This window comes from Pseudophryne corroboree, chromosome 11 (genome assembly GCF_028390025.1).
Source record: "Pseudophryne corroboree isolate aPseCor3 chromosome 11, aPseCor3.hap2, whole genome shotgun sequence".
NCBI lineage: Eukaryota > Metazoa > Chordata > Amphibia > Anura > Myobatrachidae > Pseudophryne > Pseudophryne corroboree.
Window position 1 is genome coordinate 78,179,220 of NC_086454.1, and position 12,902 is coordinate 78,192,121.

General features: G+C 42.8%; 1 protein-coding gene and 1 long non-coding RNA gene across 11 annotated transcripts in view; one reads left to right on the plus strand and one right to left on the minus strand.

Annotated features, from left to right (window-relative positions):
• Nucleotides 1–12,902, minus strand: part of DCDC1 (doublecortin domain containing 1) — a 962,215-nt gene that overhangs the window by 332,011 nt on the left and 617,302 nt on the right. For all 10 annotated transcript variants that reach the window (XM_063944440.1, XM_063944436.1, XM_063944437.1 and 7 more), the window contains one exon: nucleotides 1,003–1,140. In XM_063944440.1, the coding sequence (XP_063800510.1) occupies nucleotides 1,003–1,140 (138 nt within the window). The remainder of the gene's footprint in view (nucleotides 1–1,002; nucleotides 1,141–12,902) is intronic.
• The window catches only part of LOC134968890 (uncharacterized), a 44,151-nt gene that overhangs the window by 6,998 nt on the left and 24,251 nt on the right, over nucleotides 1–12,902 (plus strand). Inside the window, exon 2 of the long non-coding RNA XR_010189350.1 lies at nucleotides 10,223–10,431. This is a non-coding gene — a long non-coding RNA (uncharacterized LOC134968890). The remainder of the gene's footprint in view (nucleotides 1–10,222; nucleotides 10,432–12,902) is intronic.

Below are 12,902 nucleotides of genomic sequence, written 5' to 3' on the forward strand. Positions count from 1 at the left end.
TTACTTTCCACTCTCATTCCTCTAATTGGCCCTTTTATCATAGATCGCATAATCAATGCGATTTGGATGCAATCTCACCGCCTAGGATCACATTGCAATATGCGATCACATCGAGCTGATGTATTAACAAGCACAGGCAGGGAATCTGGACATGTGTGGTCAGCGCAACCGCACAAGCACAGCGGACACTTCCAGGGAGGGTTCTGGGGAAACCCTCTGCCGGTAACAAATGTGGTGAGTAGCCTATAGGTTACAATGGGATACCGCCATTTTCAGATGGCGGTAGCTGTGGGGGGCCAATATCCGACATGCTTTGCATGTCGGATATTTGTAAATCGGCAACACCTCATTCTCCATGTGCTATAAAACAAGATCAGCTAGTACTGTCAGAGACATAGAGAGACTAGCAGCCAGCAACAACCTACCCAGTTCCCACTGCTGTGCCCCCTACTTGTTTGCTAAAGAATTGTTTTGCCATGTTATTTTAAAAGGACCGCTCGTTGAGCTCTTCATCAGGACTGTCCTGGAGTGACACAGTCGTAAGAGTCAATGCAGATGTTATGATCTAAACCCATACACTAAATGACAAATAAAGGCAGGGCCAGATTAACAGTAAGGCGGATGGAGCTACAGGTCCAGGCCTCCACATAAAAATAGGCATCATGGCAGCATGACGACCAGCCACCTAGCTGACCACACCACACAGTCGGCCATAATCACAAGTAGCTTTATTGTATTTCTAGTTTTCTTACAAAAATAAAATCATTTTTCTATTTGTACAGTATGTATTTAAGGAAACAGTGGAGCTGATAGTGTGGGGGTGTCCATGCCCACATAGCACTAGCCACACCCACACAGGTGTGGCCACAGCTCCTCCCCTTCTTAGGGTAGGCCCTTGATCATTTACAGCCGAAAGCCCATGTGGCCCTTAACCGGCCCTGAGCTAAGTGTAAGTAGGACTAATTCCAATATGAGCGGTCAGTGGTCACACTGTTATCTTACCTTTGTGATCTGCCAAACATTACTTGAAAGCAGCGCTGACATACTTTGATCATTTTGTCCCTTCTTTCCTGCCTGTACTGGAGCTCTGCTTCTCTTCTCGGTCATTACTGATGGATGTAAGACCATCTGTAGGTCCACCTGCAGCAATGGAAATCACAGTTATAGAAGCATACAGGTCAAAGAGGAGTCTGGCCATTCTGCTGACTTGCAAGGAGCTAGTCTCATCCCGAATACAAGTTAACAAACATCTGTCTCCAAGTAGTGCTGTGACCCCAACACGTCAGGGGGTCTTCATTTTACCTAAATCCTGAGACAACACAGCCTCAATCTGCATCATAATATGCTCACTCCTGGTTTTTGTTAGTGGACAGAATAATTAATCATTGTATAAACTGTATAATATACGGCTTATGGTCGTTAGGTCGACAAGACTTAGGACGACAGTCATTAGGTCGACCACTATTGGTTGACATTTATTAGGTCGACATGGTTATTAGGTCGACATGGAAAAAGGTCGACATGCATTTTTCACCTTTTTTTCCATTTTTTAAAAACTTTTTCATACTTTACGATCCACGTGGACTATGATTGGGAATAGTAACCTGTGCCAAACCCAGCTGTAGCGGATCAAGACACCTTGCACACGGTGCACTAATTGGGGTTCCCCATCACTTTACGAAGAAAACGATACCAAAAAAGTAAAAAAAGCCTCATGTTGACCTTTTTCCATGTCGAGCTAGTACATAATGACCGTGTTGACCTAATGCATGTCGACCAATAGTGGTCGACCTAATGACTGTCGACCTAAGTCTTGTCGACCTAATGACCCATACCCTAATATGCTATGTTGCTGTATCCTCTCACCCAGGGGTTCTCAACTCTATTCCCCAAGTATCACCAACAGGACATGTTTTGTGGATTTATTTAATTATGTGAGTTAGTCTATTTTGCTAGGTCAGTAATTATCCCACCTGAATACACAGACAGAAATTCACAAAACATGACCTGTTGGGAAAACTTGAGGGCTGAGGTTATGAACCACTGCTCTAATGCACCCATCAAACACAAGCCAGTGCAGAAGAGATGCCAGGTTAGGTTTATGTACACAGAGCCGTAACATTTTGGTCACTGTGCCAGAAAGGACATTGGTGCCGCCCCCCATATTTTAAGTAGGGACAGTGAGTGTCAAAGGCGCACCCAAAAAAGTTGTGTGGCCTCATGGGGAAAGGGTGCAGACACACAATAGTACCTCCAATTGATGTTACGTCACACAGTAGTAGTGCCTCTTACACATTACCTCACACAGTGGTAGTGCCCCTTGCATATTACACCACCCAGTAGTAATGACCCTTACACATTAGGCCACACAGTAGTAGTGCTTTTTAGACATTACTCAACACAGTGGTAGTGCCCCTTAAACATTATATCACAGAGTATTAGTAGTGCCCCTTACATATTAAACCACACAGTAGCAGTGCCCCTTACATATTAAACCACACAGTAGTAGTGCCTCTTACATATTATACCATACAGTAGCAGTGCCCTTTACATATTAAACAACATAGTAGTAGTGCCCCTTACATATTACATGACACAGTTATAGTGCCCCTTACATATTACACCACAGTGGTAGTGCCCCTTACACATTACGTCACACAGTAGCAGTAGTGCCCTTTACATATTAAAACACACAGCAGTAGTGCCCCTTACACATTATGTCATACAGTAGCAGTAGTGCCCCTTACATATTACACCACACAGTAGTAGTGCCTCTTACATATTATACCATACAGTAGCAGTGCCCTTTACATATTAAACAACATAGTAGTAGTAGTGCCCCTTACATATTACATGACACAGTTATAGTGCCCCTTACATATTACACCACAGTGGTAGTGCCCCTTACACATTACGTCACACAGTAGCAGTAGTGCCCTTTACATATTACAACACACAGCAGTAGTGCCCCTTACACATTATGTCATACAGTAGCAGTAGTGCCCCTTACATATTACACCACACAGTAGTAGTGTCCCTTACATATTACACCACACAGTAGTAGTAACCTTTACACGTTAGGCCATACAGTAGTTTTGTCCCTTACACGTTAGGCCACACAGTAGTAGTGCCCCTTACACATTAGGCTACACAATATTAGTACCTTTTACACATTACGTCACACAGTAATAAGTTAAGTGATGACATGGGATGATCAAGAAAAGCTATATTGTTATTTCTCTTATCGTAATTTTCTTTTTCTGACCATTCTTCATATCTTCATCAGCCAACCCTCTTGTTTTTGCAATTTGTGAAATATCTACAGTATCTTCTTAATCACCTGAATTTGAGCGTAGAGGTGGGGAGGGGAGCGGTGTGCCTTCTTATGTAAATAGGAGTGGAAAATCAGTTCCATCAGGGTAAATGGAAGCTATACCCTAACCAAAGGGCTGGCAAAGGGAAGGGAATCGGAAATAAAAGTTTAAGTATCCTAACAATGTTCCTGTTATTATTGGCCTTGCATATCCAGGACTAATAATTTTATACACCTGCATATTAATTCAAGGCCTACCTGCAACTTGCTATTTTCTATATTACTCTCTTTAGCAGTCGCTCACAAAAAAAGGTATATTGAAAGCTGACCTATCCTCTGCATACAACCACACTTGAAAATATCTCCCAACGTATTTACCCTATCAAATTTAAAGCCAAATAAGCTCCACTACCAATACACACAATCCATGTCCCCAGCTCATACAGACCTGCCTAATTACAATCACTCCCATTGGTAGCACTCACCCGGTTAGGGTGTCTACAGATGGGAGCCGGGGAGGCTGCAGTGGAGGTCAGTGCGTTAGGCTGCTGAGGCAGGACTTCAATGAAGGAGCCGGACGCAGCGCTACTAATAAACATAGCAGTGAATGCCTAGCAAAGAGACACCATGGGAGACGGAGCACAGGACAATCACTGCCCGCTCTCGGCTGAAGTGTATAGTAGTAGTGGTGCGCCTAGCAGAGAAGGAGCAGGGCACACCGCTACTAATAGACATTGTAGCTGGGAGTGGTTAGACACTTTACTAGTAAGGCTCATCTGCAATGTGCAGTAATATACATTTTTTAATTGAGGATTCAGAGATGTATGCTAATCACGACTGCGTGATTGTAAGCGGATACTGTGCAAAAATATGCAAATGTTGCTGCCGCGGAGATTATTATTGAGACGACCAGTCTGTTATCATCTTTCTGAGTTAGTCTATGGTTACTCATAAAGGCTGACGAAACAAAAAATGCCTCTTATTTGCATCGATATGTGAGTAAGACGCACAAGCAGACTCGGTTGGTTACAATCATATGCGGTATGTCTATATTCTGTGCAGTGGCATAACTTAATCTCAGTCGCCCGGAGGCAAGAAAAACTTGGTGCCCCCCTCCACCCTACGTGCCGACTTTTTGACTTTGCAAAATGAATGACGTCCTATGAAAATAAGTTGTTTTGTGTGACTCCCGTCCAGTCACAGCCCATTTTCCGCTAACCTGTAAAGCATTAGCCCATAAGTACCGAGAGCATTTTTGTGACCACCAGACTATGAGCAGTTTAGTGACTTCTACACAATACTAAGAGCATATCAGTGATCACTATACAATACTTAGAGCATATTGGTGACCGCTATACATCAGACAATACGAGGAGTGTTATTGTGACATCCAGACAATACGGAGAGCATTATTGTGACCTCCAGACAATATAGAGAGCATTATTGTGACCACCAGACAATACTCTCTGTATTGTCTTGCGGTCACAATAACGCTCTCTGTATTATTGTGACCACCAGACAATATGGAGAGCAGTATTTTAACTGCCAGACAATACGGAGAGCATTTTAGTGACCACTCCATTTACATGGCATTTTATAACATAAGTAAGCAAGTGTACAAGTGATTGGCAGTGAGTGTAATATACTGTATAATTCTATGATTCCCGCCACTTACCCCCCACCCCCAGCCAGGAGAACCCCTCCCTTCTGTCACCACCAAAAACCGCCATCCGCATGATCCTTTACCTGGCGTCTTCTATCATTAGTAGTGCAGACCAGCACCATAACAAATGTGGAGGATCAGCAGCTGACAACTTTACAGGTAAGGTGCTTTATGTTAGTTGCTGGTGCTCAATGCACCACAAAGACATCAAAGATACTGCATGAGTGACATCATTTCACTTATTCAATGTCTTTGGTGTCCCTACTGCACCCTGGATAGCTGGCTAAGTGGAGTGGAGACAGGCATGAGGGAATCATCAGAAGAACTGTAGTGGTGGTAGGCATGACACAAGGGAACTCTGATTTTTATGGAGCCCCAGAAAAACAGTAACACCCAACTCTACAGCACCTGCCCCCACTACCGCAGCCCTATACGGTTGCACTAATCAGAATGTTGCCTTGCACTTACAGTTAAGTGATCTGTCCTCAGGCTCCTCCGAGTCCCGACAGTGACAGCCACTCTCTGCACACTCAGCCCACTCACCGCACACTCTCCCATCCCGACTTCTGGGGATGGACTTCACCGCACGGCACTGCCTGGCTCCCAGCTCCCCGCTCACTCGCTTAGGTCACGGCTTGCATTACAGCCAATGTCAGGTGACGTCCATGACCAGAGACAGCAGTGAGACCATGTCACGGGGGAGGAGCGCCATGATGATATGCGCTCTGTACAGCGGCTCCTCCTCAGTCCTCAAACTGCGGCATGGACATGCGGGACAATGGAGTAAGTGCCCCCTTCAGGGCTGGGGCCCGGCGGCAACAGACTCCATTGTCTCCGATAGTTCCGCCCCTGATTCTGTGTGTGACTGCACCACTATCTGCATATGAAATTCTACATTACACTGTAACATACTGTAGCATTATGAATACAGAAATGCTGCAATTCGTATGCAGATGCAGCCGCACACAGAATATAGGCAAGCCACATATCATTGTAATTAGCAGAGTCTGCTTGCGTGTCTACTCGCATAGCTATGCGAATAAAATGCATTTTCAGCAACAACAAAAAAAGACTCCCAGCATTAGAAGAGTTGCACGGGAACTGCCAGCTCACTCATGCCAGGCATCTCATGGTGCATGGCACATTGAGGCTAGATGTAGTTGATGGCTCCGATACTCCTATAAAACATTCTATTTTTCTAACCTCCCCCTGTTACTATACAAAAATGGTCCCTAACTGTCAATCAATCTGTGTCTAAATCCTCTCTGCAAGCAACATCGTAGAGGCATCGGGACGCATGCGCAGTAATAAAACATCGGCCAACTGTGAAAAAATCAGAATAGCATACTTCTCTGAATAAGGCCCTTAGCCTCATTGGGGCTGTATTTGTTGCCAGTGATAACGCAATGCTAGTAAAAATGTCATTGGGTATGATAACACTACAAACATTGGTTTCGGTCGCCAGACCCTTTTGCAGGCATTTCACTAGTGTTACCAATCCTAATAAAACATTGAAGCCTTCCAGTAGGTATGAGTTTATAGGCTAGCTAGTTTTCCATTGGTCTGTCCTTGTTCTAGCTTTCCACAATCCTTAGCCCCAACTTTCCACGATCCTTGGTGGTCAGCAGGTATAGAAGCACAGCTGAACCTAGGGATTGCCATCAGTATGTTCACCATCAACGGCGGAGTTGCTTGTGACTATCGATGGTTCCAAAACTATGCAATGGATGACCTCATCCCTGTTCTTTCATTGACTGGCCCATGGGCCAATCAGAACCTGGGGGTGGGGCTTTCTGGGTGTTGGGGGGTGGAGATATGCTTTGTGTCCTGGCACCTTTTAGAAAAAAGAGGAAAAAAGGACCATTGGGTGTTTCTGTACCATCGATGGCTGGAAACCATCTGGTTCTTGCCCATCAATGGCAAAAATATTTACCATCAATCATAAACCATCAATGATTTGGAATTACTGTATACCTCCAAACATTGGGAAATGGGGAAGCGGCACTCCCAGGTGCGGCTGAAAGGGGTGTGGTCCATCAAAGGGGCATGGCTATGCGTGAGTGTCATTTTATAATACTGAAGGGGCATGCCCAGCACTCTCTGAGCTTCTGGCATGCCCCCAGACCCTCTGTCTCCCGTGAAATGTGCAGAGTGTCTATTCACCGCTGCCCAACACCACCGCGGGACACTGCAGCCCACAGGTGGTACAGCGGGATACTCCCAAAAAATCCCGTGAAAGTCGGGACAGTTGGGAGGTATGTCATTGATAGGCGATGGCCATCCCTAACTTACCCCAATCACACTACAGACAGTGAGGCAGCTCTGTGTATACAGGGGCAGGATACATGTCGGCTTCCTGTCATACGAGTGCTTCTACCATAAATGATGAAGGCTGCAAACCTCAGACACCATCCTATGCAATGTTCCCTCTGAAGAGCATATGACGGCTTCTGCTCTATTTCAGTACATTTAGTTAATATTCTTACTTGAATATTAGGAAATCTATTAGCAATAAAATCACAGCAAAATCATATTTCATCATGTAAATGTCAATAGTGATTTTTCTCGTTTTTGGGATAGGTAAAATGATAAAAAAAATGTAATGAGGATTTTTACACTATTTGCGGATCTTGCAAGTTTATTCGGTAAGAATAACTGTATGTACACATTTCTTCAACAATACGGCATGTTATTATAATGTAAGTGGATGATGTCCCACAAGTGGTACCTTGACTTACTGTACATGATACACCAATGTTATGCATTATCTGTAATCAAACTTCTATCCTTTTGAATAAAAATTACTCTATTAAAAAAAAAAATTGTGATTTTTCTCTGTTTGTTTGTTTAAAGAAACAGGAAGAGTTACCCGGTGCGGAATGCGCCCTTTATTTATTTGACAAAGTTTGTTTTGCAAACTTTAAATGTGTTTCACTTTGTACAGTTTTAGATGACTGACAGTGCGAAGAGACACAGCCGCATTAGCCAACAAATCCAAACATTGATTTCTTTACAACATATAATGCACCTTCTGTGCCTGAACACTGGAATTAAAGCAATCTGAAGTCTATTCTTTTCTAGCACAATTAATGGAAATTTCCATTCCCTCTGTAATGCAAATAAAGATAGACTGTGTGCCCTAGAGAGGACTGTATTATAGCAGTGGAAACATATGTATGCCCCAGCACAAATTAAATGTATCAGCTTTACATCAATGCAAGATTCTTGAAACCCTGCAATCCAAACCCAATACTGAGATTGGATTTTAACCCTCACTTAGCAAACACAATTCAGTCAGAATGAATTATTTGTATCTGATCCCTGGAAGTATCTGCAGCCAATGACCTGTAAGTTCTTAGTCTGCTTAGGAAACCATTCATGAAGAAGTTTGTTGTGCGCAAAACTACAACTATTGTCTAACCCAACAATAGCAGAGCACCAAATCCCAAAGCTTATTTCAGATCATTTTCTAAAAGTGCCACATTGTGCATCCCGCATAATTTACTATGTAAGATGTACCATATAGGCACCATATATTGCATCTTTCAAGTGATCTTGTTTATGGTGTGAATACATTTGCCACATATATATACTGGTTGTGTACTAAACTTCATATGTTTTTTTTTTTGTGCATCGCAGGGGTGCTGTCGTATCCTTGTCTATCATAGCCCTCATGGCACCATGCATTTAGAGTATATATCTATCGAGCGCTTACATTTTTATCATTTGTATAAATATTTATGTATAGGTTTGTGTGTGTATGTATATATATATATATATATATAGAGAGAGAGAGAGAGAGAGAGAAAATAGGCGTCACTCACGCGGGACTTTACATTAATAACGAGACAGGCTGCTGTTAACGTTTCAGTTATATTGATAACTTTGCACAGTAGGAACCAGCTGACGCCGGAAGTGGGTCAGATGTGACATCACACGCGATCCGGACAGGAAATCCGGGACAAGTGAACTTTACAATGTTTAAATAACACTTTCCAACAATAACGTGTTCTATATCCAGCGATTCTCCCCAACATCATGATACCACTGGGGGGAACAGTTAGTTTTTGTGAATATAAGAAACTTTCAGCTTGGACCCTCTAATTGACAGGAAATGATGTAACATTCACTTCCTCTTTAGTGCATGTATATATTTATGAGCTGTCCCACTATCATATCACCCCTTGATGAAGTCCAGATAGGACGAAACGCGTTGGTTGCTACCGGGCATAACCCATCTTCTCAAGTTAAGCAATTGATTCCTCTTTTTTACATTGATTTTTTAGTAACATGTATCTCTGTCCTCTTGTTTCACAATAACTTATGGAAGTAATTTTTTATATGTATATCCAGCTCCAGAGGCATTTTTAACCTTTTTTACTTGTGGCTTTGATATCTATTTTTAGTTACTGGTGTGATTTATATGTGAATTAAATTGTACAATTACTTTTTAATATAATCTGATCTCTGTAATCTTATGTGACACCATTGGTCGCTTAGAAACACCTTATCCACTGTTTTCCCACATTTTTTATAAGCATCCTTACCAATGCTTATTTCTTAAGGTGTAGCGGATGCCCTATTGTGTAAGAGGGAGTGTCCTTATAGGGATATTATTTATTTTATTTATTTACTAAAAAAATGTTTGGTCTAATTATTAGTGTTGAGTGGCTACCGCATTTTTGGCGCTGATAGCCTTCCTTCTACACACACACACACACACACACACACACACACACATATATATATATATATATATATTCAAACATGGGGTGGCTAGTATTAGGGCCATATTAATTGATCATGTCCCCAGAACCTTGAGAGGGGGTGATAGGGATAGAGCCCTCTTACAGCGTGAATCCAGGTGGATTTTCAAATTGGGCACCTTATCACCACGTGGGCTGAATGAAAACTTTGGCTTACAGTGTTTTCTGTGAGCTAACACGATTATAAATTATGTATATAGCCTTAGATTGATTTAAGAATTTAAGCAATATCTTTATTATTATATATTCCATCTATTTGGCTTACCTATTTATGTGATCATTGTTCTTGATTTTTCCTTGTGTTATTTTTCTGATTTATCTATTTTATATGTATATCTATTGTACATTGGCCTGGTTAATGCTCTGGTTAATGTGGGTCAGAACATTTTTTTGCACTAGTATATATATTTTTTGCACTAGTACATGTATTTTGTATGTATGTTTTAGTTATTATATTTCACTGATTGTTTTTTGTTGTAGATGGTTGCTTAGACACTGCTTTGCTCCGCTCTGCCATATGATGTCACGGGTTGGCAGCGCGACGCCCGCAGCAGTATCCTGAGTGAGCAGAGAGCTTGGCCGGAGGTTACCATGGAAGCTGGTCGCTGGCATTGCTTGATGACGTCACCGGAGGGCGACATGGGAGCGCTGCTGGGCGTATGTATGGTCAGAATGGCGCCGTGGAGCAGGTGAGTAACATTCTATGTTTGATTGTTAGTCTGTGTCTGTATATATGTAGGTACATTGGCTCAGTTTGGGTTACTATGGCCCTGAGGACGGGGTGATTAACCCGAAACATGTCGGAATAAACTGACCACGATACTTTTTTGCTAAGAAGTCTGTTCGAGTGCCGCCTCTTTCTTCACAATCTATCCAGAGGCTCACACCTCCAGGAGGGCACCGCAGCATTTATCTCATTTAAGAGGAGTGCCGGGATCACTGCATTTTTTATATATATATATATATATATATATACACACATACATACACTTACTTATCAACTGTATGGAGGGCACTCTGGGTGACTTGGCCGGCATTTGAACATGGAATAATTATTTAATTATTATTATTATTATTATTATTATTTACATAATTAATCAGGGTCCAAATGTGTTTATTCAAGTTGCCCAGAGTGCCGTCCATACATTTGCTATTTGGGTTCCTTCTCAAACTGAGGAGGTAATAAGGAGGGTACCAGGACACATTTGCAAATAAGTAGCAAAGGAGTGCCGGCTGCATGAATTGTATAATAAATATATGTGTGTACATTATTTATTACCAGTTATTTATATAACACACACATATTCTGCAGCGCTGTCCAGAGAATATTTGCTCATTCACATCAGTCCCTGCCCCAGTGGAGCTTACAATCTATATTCCCTACCACATGTACACACACATACACACCAGGGTTAATTTTTTGTTGGGGACCAATTAACCTACCAGTACATTTTTGGATTGTGGGAGGAAACTGGAGAACCCGGAGGAAACCCACACAAGTACGGGGAGAATATACAAACTCCACACAGTTAGGGCCATGGTGGGAATCGAACCCATGACCTCAGTGCTGTGAGGCAGAAATGCTAACCATTACACCATCCGTACTGCCCACACATAAACTAAATACCAGTATACCATGCTAAAAGTTAACAAATTTTACCTTACATGAAATAAATCAAATTACTCATATACAGCACATTAAATTGGCTGCTCCCCTTGAAGGATCACTATGAGCATGACATCCCAATCACATACAAACCAACAAAAATAAATCAGGGTTGCGATAAGATTTAAATACTGTAGACCTATTCCATTAAAAATTTGGCCATATATACTTGATGGAAACCGAATCACTTTGAATGCTCTGAATGTTTGAAACAAATCAATTTCACTGGATATAAAGATGGTGGTGTATACGTTCCACCCGAGGGAAACGTTCTTTCACTGTCACTCAATTGGGTAAGGGACTGGTTTTCATGCTTTTAAACTTTCCATTAAAATGTAATTCTGTTAGGGATCCTGTAAGCAGACCCTCTCACCAAAAAAGATACCCAAAATAAGGCAAAATGCTCAAGATTAAATATATAGGTCCGGATGTAATATTGTGTGGGCATGGCACAGTCATGGCACAGTTCCGCGGCGTGCGGGATACTGGACGAACTGGGAAGATTTTTTTTTTAAAGGGGCAATCAAGTGCAAGGCATGGTTTAGCTTTGTACATGATTGCCCTTTTAAAAACATTCGATTTTGGCTGGCATTGCCCACAGCCATAGAGCTCGGCGCTATTACATCCAGCCCATTATATTCTTTTACATTTATTTAAAAAAAACTGCTTTGTTAACACTTTATACAAATTTTTCTTACATTTATTTCTTATAAGCATGTATTAACAACAAGTGACCCAAAGATGGAGAGTGTTACACTGCCTGTCTTCCTCTTCTCTGACTGGTGCTTGCATTCCTTGTGCGCTGTGCCGGTCAGAATTCCCCCATCGGCACCCGCTGCATTAGTGAAAAAAAAAACTTTATTGTTTTGCGTATGACTGACAGCCAGGGACAGTGCTCTGCGCCAGGCAACAACACCTACAGCTGTTGAAATCGATAGCTACACTGACTGTTCATACATTGCCCGGCGCAGAGGCGGAACTACCGCCAGTGCAACCAGTGCGTTGCACTGGGGCCCGCCACTGTCCAGGGGCCCAAAGCATGTAATAAATCAAACTGACTCATTACATGCCGCTGTGTGCTGCGGCAAAACCGCTGCCCGCAGCACACAGCTGCCCAGAGAGGAGAGGAGCGCAGCAAACACGGGGGGAAGGAGGAGGAGGTAGGTGGAGGAGGGAGCCGCAGCAGCGCTGTTTTATTGGTTGAGGCGCTGCTGTCCCTCTGCTTCACTATAGGCTGTCTTCCGCCGCTGTGAAGCGCATCCCAGCATTCACAGCGGCGGAGGACAGCCTATGGTGAAGGACTGGGTCAGCAGCAGCAGCGCCTCCACCAATAACACAGCGTTGCTGCGGCTCCCTCCCCACCTCCCTCCTCCTCCTTCTCTCCTGCCCGGGAATCGTGATCTCTGCTAGAAGCTTCACCGAGGAGCCTGAGCCAGTGGAGACAGTAAGTATAATTCTTTCTTTCTTTCATTCTCTTTCTTTCTTTCTGTGCAA